Source organism: Hippocampus bargibanti, linkage group LG19, assembly GCF_051943395.1.
Source record: "Hippocampus bargibanti isolate YZ-2025 linkage group LG19, ASM5194339v1, whole genome shotgun sequence".
NCBI lineage: Eukaryota > Metazoa > Chordata > Actinopteri > Syngnathiformes > Syngnathidae > Hippocampus > Hippocampus bargibanti.
The window spans coordinates 8,679,535-8,704,369 of NC_142752.1; the positions used below are offsets into that span (position 1 = coordinate 8,679,535).

At 41.3% G+C, this 24,835-nt stretch overlaps 2 protein-coding genes across 6 annotated transcripts; both read left to right on the plus strand.

Moving 5' to 3' along the window:
* Positions 1-247: 247 nt before the first annotated feature.
* evlb (Enah/Vasp-like b) lies at positions 248-18,735 on the plus strand. 4 transcript variants are annotated; one of them, XM_089021453.1, is made up of 13 exons: positions 248-486; positions 11,018-11,186; positions 11,376-11,553; positions 13,570-13,636; positions 13,804-13,874; positions 13,948-14,186; positions 15,840-15,958; positions 16,378-16,417; positions 16,527-16,578; positions 16,701-16,758; positions 16,831-16,891; positions 16,977-17,034; positions 18,599-18,735. In XM_089021453.1, the coding sequence occupies exons 1-13, from the start codon at positions 482-484 to the stop codon at positions 18,733-18,735; spliced, it is 1,254 nt and encodes a 417-aa protein (XP_088877579.1). In that variant the 5' UTR covers positions 248-481. The 4 variants fall into 4 exon arrangements, with proteins under 4 accessions (XP_088877579.1, XP_088877580.1, XP_088877577.1 ...); XM_089021454.1 differs by lacking the exons at positions 248-486; positions 18,599-18,735 and adding exons at positions 3,795-4,261; positions 17,198-17,335; XM_089021451.1 differs by lacking the exon at positions 248-486 and adding an exon at positions 3,796-4,261.
* On the plus strand, positions 18,736-24,359 carry yy1b (YY1 transcription factor b). 2 transcript variants are annotated; one of them, XM_089021455.1, is made up of 5 exons: positions 18,736-19,399; positions 20,964-21,126; positions 21,239-21,299; positions 21,426-21,584; positions 22,359-24,359. In XM_089021455.1, exons 1-5 carry the CDS (start codon positions 18,820-18,822, stop codon positions 22,539-22,541), a joined length of 1,146 nt encoding a protein of 381 aa, XP_088877581.1. In that variant the 5' UTR covers positions 18,736-18,819; the 3' UTR covers positions 22,542-24,359. The 2 variants fall into 2 exon arrangements, with proteins under 2 accessions (XP_088877581.1, XP_088877582.1); XM_089021456.1 differs by having other exon boundaries at positions 20,976-21,126.
* The last annotated feature ends 476 nt before the right edge of the window (positions 24,360-24,835 follow it).

Here is a 24,835-nt window from a genome sequence, read left to right on the forward strand (position 1 = left end):
TGATGAAACGAATGTAAAGAGATGACCATTTCACAGTAAAGTGCCCTTGAGAGTTTTGAAAGGTGATTATAAATGAAATGTACGTACGTATTGTATTATGATTATTCTTTCAAAAAGGCTGTCGCAGTTCATGTAATGGCCACAAGAGGGGAGTGAATCTCACCACTGAGCTCGGTGGGAAAATGGCATCCCTGGACCGCCATGCAGTTCTTGTCTGCCCGGCTTCGATGCTATGGGACAGCGGCTTGCAGCTGTGAAACTGCACCACAGCTACTTATCCAAACACACGCACAATCGACCAGAAAAGGTGGCCATTCGTGTTGTGTTTCTTCTACCTTGCCGCCTTCCCACGAAAGTCCCCCCCCACTCTTGTTTGAGTAAGCTAACATTTGTACATTAAAATAGCAGCAGGAGGCGCTAGCAACGCCGTTTTCAACAGCACAAAGGCGCTGGATGATTGACAGAAACTCGGAGAGCTAAAATGAGGTAAGAAGACATTCTTGCTGTTTTTACGTATTTGGAAAAAGGCTAAAGACGTTCTAATTACACTGAAAGCTGCCTCTAAAATAAAATGCAATAAATGTGATTAGCAGGTTGCATGTGTTTGCTGACAGTTTCCGTGGGTGTGTGTTGAGCATGCGCACAATCCTCCAAAATTTCAAATGTATTTCCATTTCCGGTTAGGCAGGGATATTCAAACTCCTGCATGCTGCCAATTTAGCACATTTGAAAAATAAAATGGGCTTTTATTGTAATTGTCACGTTCATTCCATGAATAACATATTGTCATAAACCAATATGTATTGTATTGTATTGTTGAAAAAGCAAGTGTGGGGTCTCACTGTCGTCTTCTTAAGTGACTTTATAAAATTTTCTCCCCACCTATTTTGTCTTCTGTGCGACAATTTAACAGTACTATCTTGCATCAAACATGAATTTGATGTTAAGATTGTGGCGAACTGAGACCTAATGCACAACAACACATTGTCAAATGTGTGACAGGATTTCCCCAGCTGTCCTTGTTGATATATTTGTTATCTTGACTGTTTATACTCTTTAATGGGTTAAGAATTACCCATTACCCATTACCCAGTAACACTCTGGTTACTTGTCCAGCATCCTCATTTTGACCCAAGCCCAGCACGCTCGTGCTCTCCAATAGCAGGATCGATCAATGGGACCGAATGTCACCCGCTCTGCGTGATGTGTATTGATGGCATCCATTGTGACCCATATGAATAATAATAATTGTAGCCATTTGCCGGTTAAATGTGGGACAAGGGCTGAGAGGTTTTGGAAAAGTGTTACTTCCCTGCAAATAATATCAGGGGAGTGTCTACCAAAATACTTTTATTTTGTATTTGTACCTATAACATATTTTAAAAACATTGTTTGAAAAATTAATAGTTTTATAATGCAGTGAGTAGCGTATGTCGGCTGCTTGCGTGCAGCAGCATCCACGGTGAGTCAGATCAGTGACATTTTTAACAATAATGCTAATTAATGCATTGTGACAACCTTAACTTGACTGCATATGTCCGGGAAATATTCAGTGTCAGGTGTAAGATCATGTGATGTGACGCCTTGTGCATTCTGGGTGACTCATTTGCAGTGAAAGTGGAGCGGTTAGTGACTCTATTCTGTGTGTGTGTGTTTTAAATAAAAAGTAGCTCTCCCTTGCGCCCTTTTTTTTCATCTCAACTGCCAGCTCCCATTTGTGCATATGTGTGTGTGTGTGTGTGTGTGCGTGTGTGTGTGTGTGTGTGTGTGTGTGTGTGTGTGTGTGTGTGTGTGTGTGTGTGTGTGTGTGTGTGTGTGTGTGTGTGTGTGTGCGTGCGTGTGCGTGTGCGTGCGCGTGCGCGTGCGCGTGCGTGTGTATGTGTACGTGTTGTTCACAGCTCATTCATCTCTTCTCACATCGCTCTTGGCCTGCAGGTGCACATGACTGTGTGGGTGGAAAAGGATTTCTGGATTTTCTGTGGCCACATGACAAAACCAATACCATATAAGGTTAAATTAAATGATGCAGGTAGGTGATTTTAGAAAAAAATTGCCAAATCTCATTATCGCTCGTTGGACAACTGGTTACCACTTCAGCCTCACAGTGCAGTGGTCCCGGGTTTTATTCCAGACTGTGTGGAGTTTACATGTTCTCCCCATGCCTATGTGGGTTTTCACCGGGTGGTTACTCCGGTTTTCTGCCACGTTCCAAATCATCTCTGTATGTCCTAGTTGTCAGACATTAATGCTAATGCTAATCTATCCCAAAACTGCAGCATATAAGTGTTGACATGATAGTTTTCATGTAGTTTGACGATCACTTGATAATGGCCCAACTTCAGCCGAGCTCCAAGCCATGAGGCAGAAAATCTATTTGCACACAAGCAATGACAAAGTAACATGAACCTGTTTTTTTTTAATACTCTACTGTGTTTTTTGTCCGACATACTAGCACATAGCTGCATGTCCATCGTTGCACAGTAAAGTAATGTCAGCTGATCAATTAAAGAATCCCACTGGCCAAATGCAGCAGGACGAAGCCAGAGAGTCGTGTCCTAGAAAGAGAGCGCGCAGTGTAAATATGGCAGGGATTTATTGTTTCCAAACCATGATTGCTACAGAGATTATATATTTTTTTTTATCTGAACATCATTTATAATCTGCATGCATCTGCAGAAGATGAAAGTGCATCAATATTAAAGGTTCAAAGGTTGGATGACTGGAAGTCTGGAATGATGAAGTGTCTGACCCAGCAAATGTTGGGTGCTCTTATTTAATACTATTCAACTAAAGACGGTACCAGGCAAGTGTAAGGTTATTGGTGGTAGGAATGAGAATTGGAGTAAAACATTTTGATTATGGGGTAAAAATTATAATTGAATAATTAAAAATGCATTTCAGATTACTGTAATTTCTGGTGGATTGGCGCACCGGAGTATAAGGCGCACCCCCAATAAATAGTGTATTTTAAAACATTTTACACATATAAGGCACACCGGACTATAAAGCGCTACAGTAGAGGCTGGGGTTAATCACGGCTTCTTTGACAGAGGGAAATTAAGTCGTGGCTGCTGATATTAGTTGTGAGACCTGTTGTGGCTCAATATTACTTCACATATAAGGCACACCTGCGTATAAGGCGTGGGTTCATCTTTTGAAGAAAATGAAGGCTTTTGGGTGCGCCTTATACACAAAAAAAGATACAGTATATGAATTGATCAAAATTCTATAACACAATGATTTAGTTATTTAAATGTTTAACAAAATGTCCGTCTTTATTTACATGATAACATTCATTAGCCCTGTTGGGAGTCTGACACCTGGCCGCCGATTTTAGGAACTGATTGAAAACGTGTCAAGCTTCTGTTCTTTCCATGTTGTGTTTCTATTTACAACCACTACCCGCAGTGCATCACTGTCAGACTCTCTTGACCTTCGTCGCAGTACTGTTAATGAATGTGTGTGTGTGCGTGCGTGTGTGTGTGCGTGTGTTTGTCCTGAGATGTGAGCCATCAGATGAATTAAATTCTCTCTCTCTCCTCTCTCTCTCTCTCTCTCTCTCTCTCTCTCTCTCTCTCTCTCTCTCTCTCTCTGTCTCTCTCTCTCGCTCTCCACGTGGTTTTACGCTTGCCCAATCCAGCAGATGGTAGGGGGAGGTGGATGAGGGCGATGGAGGGGGAAAGGGGAAAAGAGGAAGGGAGGGCTGGCAGGACCAGCTCTCAACACAGCTGGGAGGGGAGTAATGGAGTGAGAGATGGATAGAGAGAGAGTAGGTAATCCAATGAGACACCGAGAGGAGAGGCAGAGCGAGGGCAACGCCTCAAAGCACCAGGAATCTCTCTCTATCGCAGTCTCTCTTTTTTCTCTTTATACCCAGCATCCTCGCTCGCTCTCATCCGGATCTTGGTGCTAACTGGAATCTGGCTTTTCCATTTATTTCCTGCGGTGGCATTGTCATCCTTGTTTTGTTGAGTCATCTTGCTCATTCAAGGAGTTGGGATATAGGTTAGTGGGCCTTTCTTTTAGCGATAGAGGCGGATGATGCCTTCCTAGCATTTCAGGTGCTATGTCGCCTCTTGAACTCTGACGTCTTCTACGGAAGCCTGGACCAATCATAAAAAAAGGAGACTCTAAAGCGCCGATTTGGCGTTTCTTTTTCCGCCGACATGGACATCAATCTGCAGTCGCATCGTTTCTACTTCCCGCAGATCTACTGTGCCGAGCCGGGGGCACAACAGCAGCTCAGCGAGTTCAAAATCAGGTAGTGAATTTACACAGAAAATGTTTAAAGGAAGTAATTCTATCTCTGGGAGTGCAGCTCTGCCTCAGCGGCAACTGTGGCCTTACTGATAGAGGGGGGCAGGAGGAGGTGAGGATGCATGCTCGTGTATTTGGCCCCTGGGAGCAGCATAGATGGCCAGTGAAGGCTCATCAAGCCTGGCGACAGTGCATCAATGGGGGGTGCTGACAGAGCCTCAGTCCGGTCACAAACGGAGGTTGTTTTTTTCAGGCGCCTCCCTGCTCGTATCCTTTGTTCTCCATGCCGGCATTGGTGTTCCTGTGTTGCATCCACAGGCTGCCCTCGTCTCTGCCTGAGGCGCCAAACCTAACCAGTTCACATATGGTCGCTGTTGCTGCAGTTGACTTGTAGAATTGTGGGTAAAAATAAGTCTCACATGTTTTTATCTATCTATCTATTTATCTATCTATCTATCTATCTATCTATCTATCTATCTATCTATCTATCTATCTATCTATCTATCTATCTATCTATCTATCTATCTATCTATCTATCTATCTATCTGTCTGTCTGTCTGTCTGTCTGTCTGTCTATCTATCTATCTATCTATCTATCTATCTATCTATCTATCTATCTATCTATCTATCTATCTATCTATCTATCTATCTATCTATCTATCTATCTATCTATCTATCTGTATGTCTGCCTGCCTCCCCGTCTGTCTGTCTGTCTATCGCTCTATCCCTCTCTCTCTCTCTCCGGCCGTCCATCCAGCCTTCCATCCATCCCTCCTCCCTTCCTTCCTTCCTTCCTTCCTTCCTTCCTTCCTTCCTTCCTTCCTTCCTTCCTTCCTTCCTTCCGTCCTTCCTTCCTTCCTTCCTTCCTTCCTTCCTTCCATCCATCCATCTATTCTTCCATCCTTCCTTCCATGCTTCCATCCATCTATCCATCTATTCTTCAATCTATTCTTCCATCCATTCATCCATCCATCCATCCATCCATCCATCCATACATACATACATACATACATACATACATACATACATACATACATACATACATACATACATACATACATACATACATACATACATACATACATAGAGCCAGCCAGCCAGATAGCTATCTCGCTATCTAGCTAGCTATCTAGCTCGCTATCTACTGCATAAATGTGCAGAATCTGCTTCCAGCGAACCACAGCTGATTGCGGGGACTACTTGAGAATATAGATTTCATTTACATTTTTCTTTTTTATTTCATACTATTTTTTTTAATCACACTGAAATGCGTCCGACATATCTCAAAAATAGCGTACTTGTGTTTTTATGTACAGTATTTGCAACATGCAGGGCCTCGTGTGATTGGATGTGACATTGGTGTGTGAGCTCCAGCTGACAGATGCCGTGTCAGGGTACTCATTGTGTTTGTGTTTTACTGGTCTTCTGGCATTCAACAAATGTCTGGAAGTTGAAGCAGCTCTCCTTTAGCATAACAGGAGATGTTGCATGAATTTAGTACAGTGGTGCCTTGAGATACAAGTGACTTCAATATATGTATGATGTAAAAATCTCACAACGGTCACGGACACATGCTGGAGTCTATCCCAGCTGCCTTCGGGCAGTATGCGGGGTATACAACTAAACACCCTAAACCAGCACTTGTCCTGGCTTCACAGATTGTGATACATTTGACCGCGACTCCTCTAACAGCTCCGATTAATGCAGCTTTAAGGGACTCAGCTTGGCTAAGAAGCTTTTTTTTCTTTGGCAGCAGTGCCCCACGGTTGGAACAGGTTTACAGGGCCGTGATTCTTCACTATATCGTGATCGCCATACCAAGCAACCCCCATATCAACTGGCCATGTTGCCCATATGAAATAATAGGATCAAAAAGGTTCGCCATATCAATGTTTGGCAAATGAGCTCCATGAAGAAAATTCTACATGAGCGATTGTGAAGGTTAATACACAAACCCATTTCTTTCTCCTTTTTGAGTTGCCAGTTCTTCCAGTCAAAACCTGATGCCATCTAATTGTGACTTGGTGGCTTGGTTTTGCTTTATAAAAGGCACCGTCAAATAAATTAAGGCCTTTCTTTGTGATGGCAATTTTTTTCACGGTATCTCTTTGTGAGAAGGGCTTTAGCATCGGTTGATGGTGGCTTCTTTTCGCTGCATGTATTCCCATAAAGCATTTAAGAGTTTCCTGGTTGCTGATGCTGAGAGATGTAAAGCAGTAACAGCAATAGCAGCGTGAGGAGGGGGAGGTAGGAGGTCGATGTGAAAGTTTAATGAGATGCTTTTATGGGGGCATTATCAAGCACGTGTGTATATATGCAGCAGAGTTGAAAGTGGTCATGTTGAGAAATATTCACAAAGCTTTGGGCTGCATGGACAAAAACCCTGAAGGGGACTTGAAGGTCATGTCAGCAGAAAAAATTAAATGTCCTTAAGCTCTAAATGGAGACACTGGCGAGACATAATCCACTTCAGTGGGTTTTATTACAGATACATCTTCATACTGTATATCACACTGAAAGCGTTATCATGCGACATTTGAGTATGATCATTATGCGAGGATCAGACAGGATGTGGCATGTTATTACTCGCTCCATTAATGAGTAGACTGCCATGCGTTTTTTCCTCCTTCACCAATACATTTGTTTATTTATATCTCACTACTGCTCATTCATCTTTTCGTCTCAACTAGGCAGCCATATTTTGTAGGCCAGAGCCAGTATTTTATGGCTGTTGTCATGCCAACAGATTAGCCTACTCGTGCATGCTTGTAACAGTATAATCAGTGTGTGTGTGTGTGTGTGTGTGTGTTTATGTGTGTTTAATCTGAGGGGGCTCCCTTAAAATGTCAAGTAGCATGTGCAGACTGTGTTTGAAAATATAAGCACAATGGGGTTTCGTTTTTTCCACAATTGTTACCATCAGCACCGGACGTGCAACCAAATTCCAGAGCCTTAAAAAAAGCATTACGTGAATTAGCATTAAAACTGTTGTCAATGCTCCAACTGGCCAAATGAGCTTTATGATGACTTATCCACTCCCTTTTCGAAATCTCCTGCGTGCAGATTTTTTTTCCACTGTGGGAAACATAAACAGGATCTGCCTTCTGTTTCAGAATTAGTAGACATATTCATTGTTGTCACACATGCACAATTATACTGTGTGTGTTTAGCATATCCAATCAATCGGCAGTAACACTCAACTATTAACTATGTTTGTGTTATGCCATTTGCTTTTATGCAAGCGATAGAGGTTAACTTATTAGATTTATTCCATTACAGAAAGATGTTATTCGAAGTGCATTTCAATCACAAACATGGTTAAAACTGTCATTTCCTTTGTTTCATGCAACTTGCATAGTACCATGAAGCTGATACACTCACACACACACATTTTACTGTATTTGTGGACGACAAACACGCAAAACAGTTTGTAGACTGTTTTAAGGACGTGGACATTACCACCAAACAGCTGCCGATGACCACAAAGACACCTTCTGTGAGCTCATTCTTTAGCGATACTGTGATCGACTATGTGAGAATCACAAACTGTAGTGTACACAGAGATGAAGAAAAATAAGACCACACACATTAATATATGTTTAATTGATCAAAGTCTTAATGGACTCTGTGGATCATGTCAAACCATGACAAAAGTGCCAGGCGCAGCTGAAATATGAGTAAATTAAAAGTGTGATTATTGAAACTATGAATCATAGTATGATAAGACCTAATTTTATAAGCTTGGAAGTTAACTCATTCACTGCCAGACGAAGTGCAAAAATATATGCACTCCAGTGCCAGGGTTTTTGTCATTTTAACTCAAATTCCAGGACCCACAGAAAGACAAATGCTGCCCCCTCGTGGAATGGAAAAAAAACATTGCCAGAGGTCTGACCAGCCCTTTATCCCCCCCGCAAGAAAAAACAAAACCCGAACTAATTCGGGAATGGTACTCCACGTCATTCTGTTCATGCTTTACAATTCACGAATACATTTGGGAATAGCAATGAATGAGTTAAAGTGAAGAAAAAAAAATTATTAGTTTGATTTGTCTTTTTTCCTTACAAAGGGATATTTATTGATAGAGCACATTTCATATGCAACCGAGCTCAATGTGCTTTACATTATTTTTGCAAGCATTATTAAACCAAAACAACTAAGGACATCCCAAAAAACACACCCCAAAAGAACATTAATTTTTGTGAGTCTCTTCTCAACTGCATGTTTGTTTTGACAAGCTATATTACACATCATTTTGTATGCGAGGTTATATCTCCCTCCCTCCCCGCACAAAAACACTAGAAGTTTGTTTTATTTTATTTAAGTTGTCAACTCAGTTAAACTTTAAGCGAAGCTTCGTCGCGACTGGCATAAAATGGCGATGGAGAGTCCCGGTGGCATTGAAAGCAGCATGAATAAATGAGGCGCCTGTGCTAAAAGAGAGGCAAAGAAGGCGGGGAGGAAACGGAAACACACACACACACACACACACACACACACACACACACACACACACACACACACACACACACACACACACACACACACACATGCACACTAGCAGAGCAATCGTGCAGCTTGGATCAAATATGAATAGTTTCTCCACGAGACATGAATAAGTCACAAACAGGCACACACTTTAAATGTCACCCAGGCTGCCGCAGTGAATTCTGACAGAATCTCAACAAAGCACTCATGCAAGAAGAATTGTGGATTTATTAATAACATGACTTTTATTCACAGAGAAGGTCAGCAAAATATTAGAATTGGCTCTCTATGTGATGTAATGCAGCTATCATACCACTGTGACATATATTGTTATATGCAATACAGATGTCACCTCAATCCATTAAATCAAAAAAGGATGAATAAACTGTGCATTGACATCAGTTCCCTCACTACATGCCCTTTCATCCTTTTATTACGCTAATTGTTTAAACCAAATGCATTCAGTGGTTTTTTCAGCATCTGCTGATGCTCTTAATGAGACAATGTGTGTGGCCTCCAGTGTTGTGTCTGGCTGCATTGTCCATCTGACTGCTTGTCTCTACCCACTGTGGCATTCTTGGTCGCCCCACTTTCCCTTTCCTGTAATCACACATACAGTTAACACACGCACACACCTATACCATGTGTTCCCCTGACAAAAGCCACACGTGCAAGTGGAATGACTTCATTAAATGGAATTACGTTGGAGGCGGGGAACAAAAACAGACAACGAGAAGTGAACACAGTTTTGACTTGCAAATTAGATGAACCAGGAGAAAAAGGAGAAGAAGATGTCCCATCTGTGTCTTGCCCTCTGCAAAGCTAAAATTAGACCATCAACCCTTGAGGCGAACACAAAAAAGCTGTGTCAGAAAAGAGAAGAAGGGAAGGTAGTTTAAAAGTGAGAGAGGGTAACCATAGTGCAAGGATTTTTATTATGATGCTCAGCACACTCAGGAAGTACATCCGACTCACAGGTCTGAGGTCTGGGGTTAAAATGGACTCCTTCGGTATGAACAGTGGTGCAAGGCCTTCTCTGCTGACCTAAAAATATCTGAATCTGTCCATGTTTTTTAATAAAATAATTCCAAATTGTCTTTAAGCTTCCTTTCATTACTTTTCCCTTGTTGTGCTTTTAACCAATCACATTTCAGCCATCATTTGTTACCAAGGTGAGATATCTACCTGGATGCTTTTATAATCAGTTTTGCAGGCTCTGGAGCATGCAAATCAATGTCGATGAAAGTGTTGCTTTAACCAATCAGAGTTCGAGTTGGCAACCCAAGGGCTCCTGGAAGGTGCTGGAAATGTCAGTTTTCATGATTGACTAGTAACATGATTTACTAGCCAATCATAGTATCACTAGCCGCTAGTGATACGAGCATACTGGTCAGGGCTAGCACACTGTGTCTGTAATGAGTTGCATAAATAAATATATTGTTGTGTCGATTTAATAGCGGTTTTGTGAACCCTCAATGGCTGAAGGAGGAGAAGAAATAGATTTGGTTGCAGTATGTTAAAGCCATTTTCAAGGCAAACTTTTCAAGAATAGATGGACATCAATAAGAAAGGTTGGACAGCTTCAAAGCTAGCAAAAATAGCAAACAATATTGCATGTATATTTATGATGTTGTCATGAATCCACACGTTCATAGTAAAATGCGAACAGTTTAATAACAGTATTTCTTCAGTTTCTTCAAGTCACAGGTTATTTCCTGGCTACCGGCATCCTCTCGTGGACGTATAGTAAATCACACCACACTCGCAACTGTGGATTGATTCAGACGTAGCACTACTGAAGGCCTAGGGTTGACATGAACCCTGCCACTGGGTATGAATGTGATTCTGAATACATTGTATTTATTTATTTATTGCGGTATATGTCCAGCAAACAGTTGTTGACCAGTTCATAGTATTCCCCCATTTATTTACTACTTCACTTAATGTGCTCGATAGCTCATTTTGTCTTGTAACCAGGAGCTAATTAGCGGATTGTGGCACAAACACAGGAAGCTGGGAGTAGACGCCGACCACCTACTGCCTCTAAAAGTTGCTGAATGGTTGATGTTTTTTGCTCATTAAATGAAAACTACACACTGTGCAGGCTGGGAAAAAAACAGCTTGTGGTTAACTCTGAGCTTCCTCTTCAGGTGCAAAGCAGCAGTGTGACGTTAATGCGCAAGAAGAATTGTCCAAGGTTGCACATTTCATCCTATCTCCTAATTGGTTTGTTTTTTTCTTCCACCCAACCCTCACCCCACCCGCCCACCAGTGAGCAGAGCATCTGCCAAGCGAGGGCCTCCGTCATGGTCTACGACGACACCAGCAAGAAATGGGTCCCCATTAAGCCGGGCCAGCAGGGCTTTAGCCGCATCAACATCTACCACAACACCCCCTGCAATACCTTCAGGGTGGTGGGTGTCAAGCTGCAAGATCAGCAGGTGTGTCACGCGTCATCCGTCTGTCCATCGATGCACACAGAGAACCTTTTCACCTATCAAGGCCATGTAAATGTTATGCATAACGTGACCAACTGGGGATCCATTCACATTCTGTATACACATAATGTAAGATGATAAAATTGAGAATGTCCATTGCCTCCCATTTACACACTCCTCACATGTGTGCAGGTGGTCATTAACTACTCCATCGTAAAGGGATTGAAATATAACCAAGCCACGCCAACCTTCCACCAGTGGAGGGACGCGCGGCAGGTGTACGGTCTCAATTTTGCCAGTAAGGAGGAGGCCACCACCTTTTCCAACGCTATGCTATTCGCCCTTAGCGTGCTCAGTGCCCAGGATGGAGGTGGGTCAACAACAAATGGTGTTTTGTCGTATTGGATTAGATTGGATTAGCCTTTATTAGTCCAGCAGTGGAGACATTTATATTTCACAGCAGCAAAGTGATGAAAGTAAGAGGAAAGGAAAGGAAGACGTGGAAAAACGAATTACATTCACGGGGCTCCATCTTGAAGTCAAAACAACATTAACAAACTAACAAATAATGTGAAACAACACAAAAGACACAGACAGCCATTCAATCTTAATCACTTTATGCACCCTCTTTGTTGTATGAAGCAGTTTTCAATAAAAGAGGAGAGGATCAACGCCTCCTTTCACCAGTGGATCAGGGACATCATGGTGAAATATGCACATTTGCTACAAGCTAAATGTTGAAAGCAAACATGAAGCTGTCGCACTATTCTAAATAATTATTCTAAATAGTCTAAATACTATTCTCAATAGTACCACTGTTCAAACTCAATTTATTTTAATGCGAAATGAATGCAACAATTATTGGGTAATACTATTCCCACCTGAGCTATTTACTTCACTCTTCCCCCTCCACTAGTGAACATTTGAAGCCATTTGTAAAAATGTGTCCTAGGAGGCAAGCATCTGAAAATAATAGTTTTTTTTGTCTTTCCCCTCTCTCGAAATAAATATACCCATAGGCCCAGAATCGTCTTGTCTCATAAAAAAAATTAAATAAAAAAAAGAGGGCGGAATCAGTCTGGCTGGGCATTACTCTGACTACAATGAACCCGCTTGTCAGTTGAACAAATGAAGAAATGTGATTTATGCCAAAAAAAATAATATAGATTAGATTAGATTAGATTAGATTAGATTAGATTAGATTAGATTAGATTAGATTAGCCTTTATTTGTCTCACAGTGGAGAAATTTACATTTCACAGCAGAAAACAAACAAACAAAATACATATCTGCTGTAAAGGCAACCACTCTTGTGGCACCATATTGAAGTAAAAAACAAACAAAAAATAAATAAACAACCTCGGTTTTATTGGGGTTCAGAATCGAAAAATGAAGTAGCCCCCTGCATCTCCTCCGAACTCATGGCGTCGATGATAATGGAAACTAGACTCTGCGCTCGCTGCGCTTCTGCCGCCTTGGAGGTTTGCGTTACATGACAGATGATCTGTCACTAGTAAGTGAGGGAGGGGCTTAAAGTGAGGCGATGATGGTGGAGGAGGTGGAAGGGCAGGCAAAGTCTAGCAATGGTAGGCAGCAGCGAGTGGCTGTGTCAGTGCTTGTGTGTCTGTTACGGTCGCTTCGTCTTCTTCGGCATGTCATGTAGGTGTACTTTTGTATATGTCGTTTGGTGTCTTTTATTGTTTGATCAATTGACAATGGGATTTCTGTTCATTTCAATGGGACAATTAGATTACAATAGGAGTGTTTTGGCCCAATTTTTCCATCTACATGAGTTGCATGAAGCTAGATTGAAAGTGAATGTTTACTTTGGTGTGGTTAAGTGGTTTTAGTTTTATGCCGAATTGACTTTATCCTACTGGACCCTCCGCACCCCACCCACCACCTTTTCCAGCTACTCCACTCAGCCAGGCGCTTCCGATGCATGCGCACAAAATCCAGCAGACATTTAAACAGCTTCTTCCCCCAAGCCATTAACTCTCTAATCAGTAACCCAAATCGAACTGTATTGTGTCTCTTTGCATTTTTTTATGATACCAGTGCAGTGTTCTACCGGAGACAAATTTCTTATGTATTCTACATACAGTAAAGTCTCGTTATATCGATATTCAAGGGAGTCCGAAAAATATCGATATAACCGGGACTATCGATATATCCGACCCTGTTTGCATGTAATTTTCTCTGTGCGTGCATAGAAATAGTATCGATATAACCGGGACTATCGATATATCCGATATCGATATAACGAGACTTTACTGTACTTATCCAATAAAGATTATTCTGATTCTGATTCTGATTATATTGCTACTTTGAGATGTTTCTCCTCCATTTCATCATAGCTGCTTTCTCACTCGTCCTTTCTTATGCAGGTCCAGCTGTGCAGCGACAAGTCCAAAATGGACCAAGCTCAGAAGAAGTGGAAGCCCAGAGAGCAAGGTGATTTTTTTTTTTTATTGTTATGACTTATCCTGTGACTGTAAAGTGTCCTTCAGAGTTTTGGAAGGCGCTTAGAAATTAAATGTATTATTATTATTATACTCCGTCTCATTCTATTAAAATTGGACAATTATCTTGATAAATTTTCAATTCTTGAATTCCTGCAGGCAGATGATGGAGCAGCAGCAGCAGCAGATACAGGCCCATATGGAGCGGGAACGACGCTCCTCCAACTCAGGTTGTGATGTCACACAGTGATGTCATATTAGACCAAAATGGCAGTTTTGGAATTCCTACTTGCTTTTATTTAGGTTCTCCTTTCCAAGGCCACCCCGCAGTGCTGTCGGTGGCGCCGCCGGTCGTACCTCCTCCTGCATGCTTGGCAGCGGGGCCTCCACCTCCACCACCACCTCCTGGACCTCCGCCACCCTCTGCCGGAGCCTCGCCTCCGCCGCTGCCTCCCCCACTGGCCTTTATCGGGGAGGAGCCACAAGCCCAGACAGGGCTCGCTGCCATGATTGCGGGTGCCAAACTGCGGCGGGTACAAAGAGTGAGGCCCGCCAATATTAATGATTTAAAATTGATTACTATTGTTTCCTTATATCATTACATTTTTACCATTAACTCATTCACTGCCATTTACAAATTTATTCAGGAATGGAAAATATGACGTAGAGCACCATTCCAGAATTTGTTTTTTCTTGCTTGGGTCCCGATAAAGCGCTGGCCATGGCCTCTAGCAATGTTTTTTTTTCCTTTCCACAAGGGGGCATTATTTCCCTTTTTTCCATGTTAGCGCTTTGTTCCAGCAACAACTGTTGTTAAAGCGCTATATAAACCAATATCTATGTATTACATTGTATTTTGGACTGCCACCCTCATTTCAAATTCATGTAACTCCAGACCCATATAATTTAGGAATTAAGTCGTTCTTTTCTGATGAAAGAAGAGAGTCTAAGGTTTATTATGCTGCATTGAATATTTATGTAGTTCTAAAACTCATTATTCTGTGGGTCCTGGAATTCAAGTGACAATGACAAAAACCCTGGCACTGGAATGGACACATTTTTTGCACATGTCTGGCAGTGAATGAGTTAATTAAACTGCATAGATATAAAAGTCGACATTCTTCTGTTATTTTTTTATGGGACCAAGAGAAATTAACTCCAAAGGGGAACAGGTCAAGGAAGGCCAGCAAGAACATCTGAACTTTATTTTGACTCCACCATAACAATAGTTTAAAGGACAACCGACGTCACTTTTTTGTTTCCTAACTGACATCAGAAAAATGTTTTATAGCATCTAAAATACCCAAAACACGCAGTATGATATTTTTAGTCAAATGCAAAACACCAATAAAAATGACTTAAAGTGTCTAAAAAGTACTTTAATTTGAAACCGGAAGTGGCCAGTTTCAGAAGGTCCCGCCCCCATGTTCGTGGTGTCACGGCAAGACGTCTTGCCTTGATCGATAATCAAAACAATGACTTCAGATTCTGAGAATATGCTTTCTTGTCACTCATCCAGTTATGAATATGATTCAAATAGTTCTGAAGAACAAAGCATACATGTTTGCAATCGATTAAATAATTAATTCCGTGTCATTTTGAGGCATCAGGGGTGGGAAATGTCGCACCCAAAAAAGGCAAAAAATTGCGACAAAGCCGTGTAAGGAATTAATCAGCCTGTTTCCACAGGCTGATTAATTCCTTACATGGAGCTTTGTCGCCCTCTTCTGCCTCGTTTTGGTCCTACATGACTTCTTCAGACCAAAGTACAGCAAAATGCATCGACGTGATGGAAGGACTGCTACAATGTGTCATTTTTTGTGTCAGGGGCGTTCCTTCAGTGACGTAGGGTGAGGAGTCGTCACCAACTCAAAAACAAACTTCCGGAATATTCAGCGCGAGTCTTAAAATGGAAAATATAGCTATATGCGGTGGAATCTTTGTAAAATACGCTCAGTAGAAGTCATTTGAAGCCATTTTACAAATTATGGACACAACTTGTCCGGAGACGTCGGTTGTCCTTTAAATGTGATTGGTTAATTGCCAACAAATACACATCACCAGTTTAGAGAGCGTATACAACTTTTGAAATGGCCGGTCTTTCTCTGTTTTTGCTTTCTCTCTACTCTACGGCATATGTCCCGTTTTCAACTTTTTCAATGAAGATTTTAACAATGACGCTTTACTTTCACCAGCCGGAGGAGAGCTCATCTAACTCACAAAGTTCAGCCAACGGTAAAAACAATGAAGTCAACCGGACAAGTGGCGGTAATGGAGGATTGATGGAGGAGATGAACGCTCTTTTGGCCCGAAGGTCAGCCATTTTCAAATGTTATTGATACATTTTTTTCCGCATTAGTTGCCTTGTAGTGATGCTTGAAGTTTGAGTTGCCACTTACTGTACGTTTCATGCTGGTGTGATATCATCTCCTTATTCATTAAGTTTGGACTTTGAGTAAATTGTAATTTCATAAAACACAAACTAATGAGAATTGAAATGTAAATGTAAATGTTCTTGGCACATGTTTTCTTTTTAAATCACTATTTGCTTGCTTGCTTTTGAAGTCTGAACTGTGACCACCAAGGGGCAGTATAATACAGAACCAAAATAAACGGACATGGAAATGGTCTCATCGTATTCACACAACGTTATTTTGATTTTACTTTGCATGCTTTTTATCATTATTTTTTTATTCAAAACGTTCCTAACATCACGCCTTCTCTTGCTCCCAGAAGAAAAGCAGCGTCAGAGAGGTCAGACGACAACCAAAGTGTAAGTGTGAGGCTCATCCCCGATAAAAATTGTCTTACATTTTACAAGAATTGTTACTGTGATGTTTAGCAACTTAAAACACACAAGTCACATGTATTTCTTCCCTCAGGATGAGCCAAATTCTACTTCTCCCAGCACTCGGGGCGGTCACGTTGCCTCAGGTAAGCGAGCATTAGCACCGTGTAAAGATCTTGATGCATAATTGCATTTTAGTTCATTAGAGTATTTGAGACATGGATTTTGTTGTTAATTTCATGCAAATCTCTGTATCTTCTTTGTACAGATGGTGCAAAAAAGCCATGGGACAGGGCCAACTCTGCTGACAGAGCCATGGCTTCAAGGTGATATATATTATTATGATTGTGAAACACTCCAAAATATATTGAATATTTGCTCTAATGACAACCTCATAGGATTCGGCTCGCGGGGAGCGGCATCGACGTAGATGCGTTAGACATGGATAGGATGAAACAGGTATGTTTTCTCTTTACAATTGAATATTAAAATTTAAAAGAACTTTTCTTTGTCCTGCAAAAGACTGACGTGTATATTCCTTCAGGAAATCTTGGATGAAGTGTTCCGCGAGTTGCACAAAGTGAAGGAAGAAATTATTGATGGTGAGAGCTAATTTACCTTATATTTTACCAATACAGGTGAATATCTTTACCAATTACGTTCAACAACATAACCCAGTCAAAAATATTTACTCCACATTGGCAGCATATCGCATACAACTTATTTTTATTTATTTATTTATTTATTTATTTTTATTCCACATAGCCTTTAGACACGAGCTCATTCGAGTGAGCACAACATAAATGTCACCTGTCCGAGGAGATGGAGGAGTTGGGCCTAAACCCTGCCGTCCATTATGGTGTTGAAGAGCCGCCGTAGCTGCAATGTTTTTACGGCATGCATTGACCTGACGGAAGGAGCCGTAAACGTGTTTGTATGTGTGTGTTCTGTTCATGTGTGCGTGCGTGCGTGCCCCTGCATGAATGCGTGTGTGCATGTGTGAAGAGACTGTACATTCTTTTCACATGTCTCTTTCCCCCCTAACTTTGGCCTGAAAAAAACTCTATATTCAAATAGTTTTATGCTGTCCAGGAGTTTATTCTACACTTTTTTTTTCAAATCATCATCACCCTTCCTATCTTATTCTTCGTTATTTGTATTTTATAAATCAGTAAAAATGTTGGTCAACTAAAATAATAGGAATACAATAATAAAGATAACCCCTCCATTCGTTTTCTATGGCATTTATCCTCAATAGGGACTGGAGCTACAGTTTATTTCAGTTGATTTAGGAGAGGCAGACTATACCCTAGATTGGTCGCAGTGCTTGTGGTCAGTACGAAACAAATCTGACATGCAGGTTTTGGGAATGTGCAAGGAAATCATCATAGCATAATAACTCACAGGAAAAACCAGAACTGGGATTAGAGCTATGAACCTCAGAATTGTGCAGCAGAAATACAAATCACAAGATCACCGTGCAGCCCATAAGAAAAGTCATATTGAATTTCTTTTCTGATCAACAGGATAAACACTTCTTTAATGGACAAATGGTTGAATGATAGTCAAGATAATTTTGCACGTTTTTATTAATTTACTTTAAGATTAATATTTTTAAATGAATTCATTTCCTTTTTAATAGCAAAATGACACTTTTGACCAACAACAGTCACTGCAATTCTCTTAAAAAACAACACCCCAGAATATGTGAGATCATGTTGTTAATAATGATTTTAAAAGCGTTTATTGGCTGAAACGTATTGTTGATTCTGCTCTCCTTATGATGACAAAGTGCTTCCTTGTTGAAGAAAAAAAGAAGAAATGCACTGTTTTGAAACAAAATCAAATAAAACTGTGAACATCTTGGACAATAAGGCTGAATTTCCTTTATGTGGCTGTCTTTTATAAAGCAATAGTATTTTATTTTTTTTGCCTTGATACCAACGCAAATTGTGAATGAGTTATTTGGGTTGCACATAGAAGAAACCTGAATGTATAGAATACCAAACACGGACTTTTTTCCTCCCCTTCAAAATAAACAAAAAAAAACATATTTCTGGGTATTAAGTTCCCAATGCATGTATATTAAATACGATTTTTTAAGAATTATGCGATCGCGTGTTAGATTTTTTTATTGGGGGTGGGGACTTGTGCCTCTCTATCCAGGTCTCGCGGTGTTTCCTTGCGTCGGCACAGTGCGTCGACGAGATCTGGAGCGGGACGGAAGAGTGGCGAGTGTTGGAGCCGAAGAAGAAGCGGTGAAGTCGGCCAGGGTGAGAACCGGAGCTAAGGGGGGCGTGTGAGAAGTAGCACGGCGGGTCCCGAAAGCCCGGAATTTTGTACATAAACGTGGCGTGAATGAGACAGCCAAGCTGGAGGACTTCGACATGGCATCCGGAGAAACTCTGTACATCGGGTCGGACGGCGCAGAGATGCCGGCCGAGATCGTGGAGCTCCACGAGATAGAAGTGGAGACCATCCCGGTGGAGACCATCGAGACCACGGTGGTAGGAGACGAGGACGACGACGAGGACAACGACGAGCCCATGATCGCCCTCCAGCCGCTGGACGACGAACCTGGGTCCCTCCACCACCACCACCACCAGTACCACCACCACCACCATCCAGAGGTTATCCTAGTACAGACACGCGAGGAGATAGTCGGCGGGGATGATTCTGACCTGCATACGGATGACGGCGGCGGAGGCTTCGAGGACCAGATTCTCATCCCGGTGCCAGCCCCGGGGGTGGAAGACGAGTATATCGAACAAACGTTAGTGACTGTCGCCGGGAAGAGCTCCATGGGTCGGCTGAAACGAGGAGGCGGTAGCGGTGGCTCGGGCGGAAAGAAAGCTGGTAAAAAGAGCTATATGAGCGGCCTGGATACAGGGTCGAGGAAATGGGAACAGAAGCAAGTGCAGATAAAAACTTTGGAGGGGGAATTCTCCGTGACGATGTGGGCGTCGGGTAAGTCTTATTTGTTACCCCCTCTACGACTGTCACAACTCGGCTACACGAGGCCTTCTTTGCCAGGGCGTTGTCCTGCTGCTGCACCCGACTAGTTCCTGGAGTGTTCCGTCCTGTCGCAAAGTGGCGAGCGAAGCCGCACAGAAGTTTTGGTTCGACCCAGAAACTTCGTCTAAATGTTTTTGTTTTGACGGGAAGCCATGTTTTAAGTGTTACTGGGCGCCGCCATATTCCCCCAGTCCAGAGAAGTATGGCGGCGGCCCCCGAAAAAAATGGCGACCGCGGCGTGCCCAAACATTGGTTGCCTCTGCTCTCGTAGTACTCCACCGAACCCGAGTAAACGTCACATTTTGGTTCAACAACAACGCCAATAAACATCGACGCGCCGATATTAATCCAGTAGTCGTCCATAAATTGACCAAATTGCCCTTTGTGCCATTCTGGGACAAAATGCTTATTGTTAGCTAATGGCTAGTTTCCAACAGCTGTTAGCAGCTTCGAAGAAAGTAGCAGGCCTCGATTCGCCAAGTCTTGTGTCGCGAAAGCAATGCCTTCCACACGTTATTTTCTTTAATTCTGTTTATTGTTTTGGTTGTTCCGTTGAGGCCAAAATGTGTCTTTTATACACAAGGATAAATTTGAGAGCACTGAACTTCGTCTATTTTTCGACAACCGCTGCAGTATTTCCATACTTCTAGTAAGCCAATGCTCACTCTATTAACATTAGAATATGTTACTAAAGGCACGAAAATACTGCTAAATTGATATGCAGCACTTACAGTAAGTCATTCTATGTATGAATGTAGTGATATTTTTTTTGAAAATTGTGTTCATTCACGGTCAGGCTGGCAATTCGTAAAAATGGAGCAATTCCAACTACATTAGCAACGCTTGATTATTTATTCGCTGAACAGCTCTTGTTGGGTGATGGAATGAGACAATACAAGCAATATACTACGTCATTGTTGTGATTTAGATCATTTTATGTCTGCATATTGTTCAAATAAATGTAAAACCACAATTTTATATTTTAATATATATAAAATTGAGTAATTCCTGATGAAAATAGATTGCAGACAGTGACAACAACAAATAGCCAAGTAGACATTGAGTGGGAAAATACTAATCGGTTGGATGCAGCATGGGTTGATAAGAATCATCTTTATTGCCAAGTATGTAGAACACAGAAGGAATTCGTCTCTGGTATAACGCGCTGCACTAGTATCATCATAAGATAAATGGAGGCCCTATACTATTGACTATATTGATGGGTCAGACACACAAGGATGACAGGCAAAGTAACTGTTGGTGTATTCCAGTGTCCATTTGATGTTATGGTATCACCGTGCTCTCCTTCCTGCTCTGAAAACATTAAAGCTTTGTAGTTGTAGCAATCAGCGCCACTCTCACATTTTTGCATGAAAAATTCCCAAACGTTTAATGTTGATCCAAATCTTTCCATGAGACAATTGAAGTGTTGTGGTTAAATGCATCACTTTCTCACAGACATGCCTGCAGGCACATGCCATTGTGTGTCCGGTTCAGTTCTGCAATGTATTTCTAGACAACCATGAAGACATTGACCACGAGTCAGTCGTGGAGGAGCAAATTGTGGGTGAGAACTCCCCGCCCGACTACTCGGAATACATGACTGGCAAGAAGCTGCCCCCGGGTGGCATTCCAGGCATTGACCTCTCAGACCCCAAGCAACTAGCGGAGTTTGCCAGGTAGAAACCTCTTGGACAAGGTGTTATTAATCATGAAAATCCTTGTTCATTACCCCCAAGTATTGTTATTCAGTTCAACCATCTGCTAAATGTGTTTTTTTGGCACAAATAGGATGAAACCCAGGAAGATCAAAGAGGACGACGCTCCCAGGACGATAGCGTGCCCTCATAAAGTAAGTTTGATTTCATTCCTGGTGACCACCTAACAGCACATAATGTTCCTGTCAGAAGGAGTACCATCCTGCAGCTAAAAAAATGTCATTGGTGGTCACTTAATTGATTTTGTTTCCGTCAAACAGGGCTGCACAAAGATGTTCAGGGACAACTCGGCCATGAGGAAACACTTGCACACCCACGGCCCCCGCGTCCATGTCTGCGCTGAGTGCGGCAAAGCCTTCGTGGAGAGCTCCAAGCTCAAGCGCCACCAACTCGTCCACACAGGGGAGAAGCCCTTCCAAGTGAGCCTTTAAAGATGAGATTCACATCTATGAAGGATGTACTATTATTAGACTAAAGATACACTTGAAGTCGGCAAATTAGGATTTATCAGGCTGTTTGACAAAATGTGCCAGGTTAAGGGGATATAAGGATCCATTAGACAAAGGTCTGTTCGAGTGGATGAAAGATTGATTGATCATGGAGAACGTTCAGAGGCGGCATATTTTTTTTCCTTAAACAGGGCCTAAAATCTCATTTAAATACGTATATAAATTCATGATTTTGCATGGATTATATATTTTAATATCGTCTTAATCCCGCTAAATTTAACGCCTTTACACTTTTGTCCAGATTTACATATTATGTCTCTTGCTGATAGGGCAGTATGAAATGTTTTGGGTCAAAGGAATTCTTTATTTTGTTTCTTTAACCATAGCAACACGCTCTATATTAGAGATGTGGGGAAATGTTAACTGAACAAAGATCAGTTGAGAAAGCAATTCTTTTGCCTTGGACTCAAACCAGTGGATAGCTGTGTTCAAGGATTTCTTATAGTCTGCAAAAACAAGAATTTAGCTGTGCACCAATGGGCATGAAGATGCTCGAGTCCCATGCCAAGTTATCCAAGTACATAACCTCGATGAATGCTCCATCGCCAACATTTTCGAACCTCCCCATTGTCTGCGTTGTGATGTCGTGTAAGTAGGGGGAGTCTTCCACGGGCCTTCAATGTGTTAAATTGAACTTGAAGTAGCCTATAGGAACCCTGGTTGTGTCTGTCATTTGTGTCCCAGTGCACCTTCGAAGGCTGCGGCAAGCGCTTCTCGCTGGACTTCAACCTCCGCACCCACGTGCGCATCCATACGGGCGACCGTCCGTATGTGTGCCCCTTTGATGGCTGCAATAAGAAGTTTGCGCAGTCCACCAACCTCAAGTCGCACATCCTCACACACGCCAAAGCCAAGAACAACCAATGAGACACTTCACTCCCCATCTGCTTATCAATGAAGAAAAAAGTAAAACACTGAACACTGGGTTTTTTTCCTGTCCCCACCATTGGCATTTTGAATGGGATAGATGGAGCTCACTCCCTCCGCAGAAGACTTTTTTTTTAAATCAGTGATTTTCACATAGTCACAAGGCTTTTATTTGCCATTCCGGTGTGCATATTGTACACCAACAACCTATGTTATGCCTTTTTAGTCGGCACAAGAAAACAATAACCACATATACTCTTCATAGACGTATGGACAAAGAGGTGCGATTCTTTTAAGTGTTTCTCAAAACATTTACTGGTTTTTCCTGTTCTCAAACAGTGAGACAAGTGCGAGTTTCACTTCCTTTTTGTTTCAAATGTACTGTACAGGCTTGAGAAAGATCACTCCTCTCGTTTGTCCTCCATGTTGTTGTACATCAACTGGCCACAATAAAAAGGAAAAAAAACACTCATCCTTGTTGGAATAGTAACACAACCGATTCAAAGACTGTCTCTTGTAATTCACCTGACACATTAAAATTTTATATATTTTTTCCCCTCTCATATTTCAGGCATCTACTGGCAAAACAGCTCATCAGATGCATGTTTTTTTAAATATTTCTGTAAAATTTTGATTTAGAAGACAGTTTTCAACAAATGGTAAGATGCCTCTTTGCTGTATTTGCTTTAACTAATATTAGAGGTTGCCTTCTCTCGTGTGACCTTTTTGTTGTTGTGGTTTCCAATATTTTGGTGATCTTATCTCCATAAATAGGTGGGTCAAACTGATGTCACTTCTGTAATCAATACTTTGTTTAATTGAAGTCATTTTTAATATATCCATGTAATTTCCACTTTACAGTAAAGCAGGAAAAGTAATTCACTTGAATGGTATGTACTTATTTTAAAATATTTCATTAAATATGATGTGATTTGTTTTTAATTGTTAGAAAAAATGGGTAATGTAACAATTTGTTAAAAGTATACATTTGATTTATTCATATGTCATTTTTTATTGATATCACTTAAAAAATTGAAGGATATTTGTAAGTATTGATTTTTTTGGCAGATTTTTCCGATTATTTAACCTCTGATAGGAATTTTGCTACAACAATATTTTTAAATTAGAGAAGTTATAGAGAACATGGAAGGAAAACGGACAGCGATGTGGTTTTACAATTGTCAATTTTATTTCCTAACCTAGAAAAGAGACTGGGAGTCTTTCCAAGTAAACTGCTGACAGGTAAATGTCCAAATTCTAGCCGCTTTACACTCAGATGCTGCCCTCTGCTGGTCACAGGTGTCATTACTTTGGGAGCTCTCCAAGGTGCTGTTTAACTGTCGCATTTGTGTCGCGTGAGTCAAATGTAAATCTTTTTAAATGTCTTTCATGCATGAATTGTTACTACATTCCACAGACTTACGCACACTCATTGGTAGGCAAATCCAGAACTAAGTTACGTCACACATCGACTAAAGAACCGCTGGCATCTAAAGAAAAAGATTACTGATGACATTGACACACGCCACTGATGAGGTTCTGTTGGAGTGCATTTAACGTGAAATCCAGTCTTGGTGTGCTTCATGTTACGAACGATGCCTATAAACAGGTAGTTAAAAACATAGATAAAATATCTACTCATACAAAAAAATCTTCTTGTTTGTCTGTTCATTAGCGCTGAATTGTAAATCGACCATGACAAAATCTGGATGAAAAGGGTGACATCAAATATCACTGTTACAGGATTGTTTTATTTCAAGTAGACGTTTGACTACAAATGTTTCAAGAAGGACCGTATTAAAATGCTAATGCACTCAATTGATCGCATTGTTAATCTATGACATATCCAAGACCACCAAAGCTGTTTCCTCTATTAATTATCTGGACAACAATTTATTCTTACTGGCATTTGTGGAATTGACATTACATACAAATAACAACACTGGCATTTAAAGGGTTAAAACCCTAAAACTCATTGAATGTTTTAAAAGATTTAAAATCCATTATTGCTCAGCCCAAGTCATTTCCACTGTATCTGAACTATTAAGATGTTTCATTGAAGCAGAATTGTTGTTTTATTGGTATGACAAGGGCAGAGTAAATGTTCTACTTGTTATGCAGCTGCAGTCTGTCAAGGCTCCAGCAGCTGCTCTCTTTCACACGCTTATTTCATTACAGCAGGAACCCCCCACCCCCATCTTTAATCCCGTTGCTCTATGTTTACCTGCGCCGTATTAAGTTTTTGAAAGCCGTCACAGCCGCCAAGCAAGCGCATGATTTTCTTCCTTTTCATT

Coding starts and splice junctions, on each gene's coding strand:
- evlb (XM_089021451.1), top strand. CDS start 4,167: ATGGACATCAATCTGCAGTCGCATCGTTTCTACTTCCCGCAGATCTAC. Junction 11,187..11,375: donor TCAAGCTGCAAGATCAGCAG/GTGTGTCACGCG, acceptor ACATGTGTGCAG/GTGGTCATTAACTACTCCAT. Junction 16,579..16,700: donor GGGCGGTCACGTTGCCTCAG/GTAAGCGAGCAT, acceptor TTCTTTGTACAG/ATGGTGCAAAAAAGCCATGG.
- yy1b (XM_089021455.1), top strand. CDS start 18,820: ATGGCATCCGGAGAAACTCTGTACATCGGGTCGGACGGCGCAGAGATG. Junction 21,127..21,238: donor CAACTAGCGGAGTTTGCCAG/GTAGAAACCTCT, acceptor TGGCACAAATAG/GATGAAACCCAGGAAGATCA. Junction 21,300..21,425: donor CGATAGCGTGCCCTCATAAA/GTAAGTTTGATT, acceptor TCCGTCAAACAG/GGCTGCACAAAGATGTTCAG.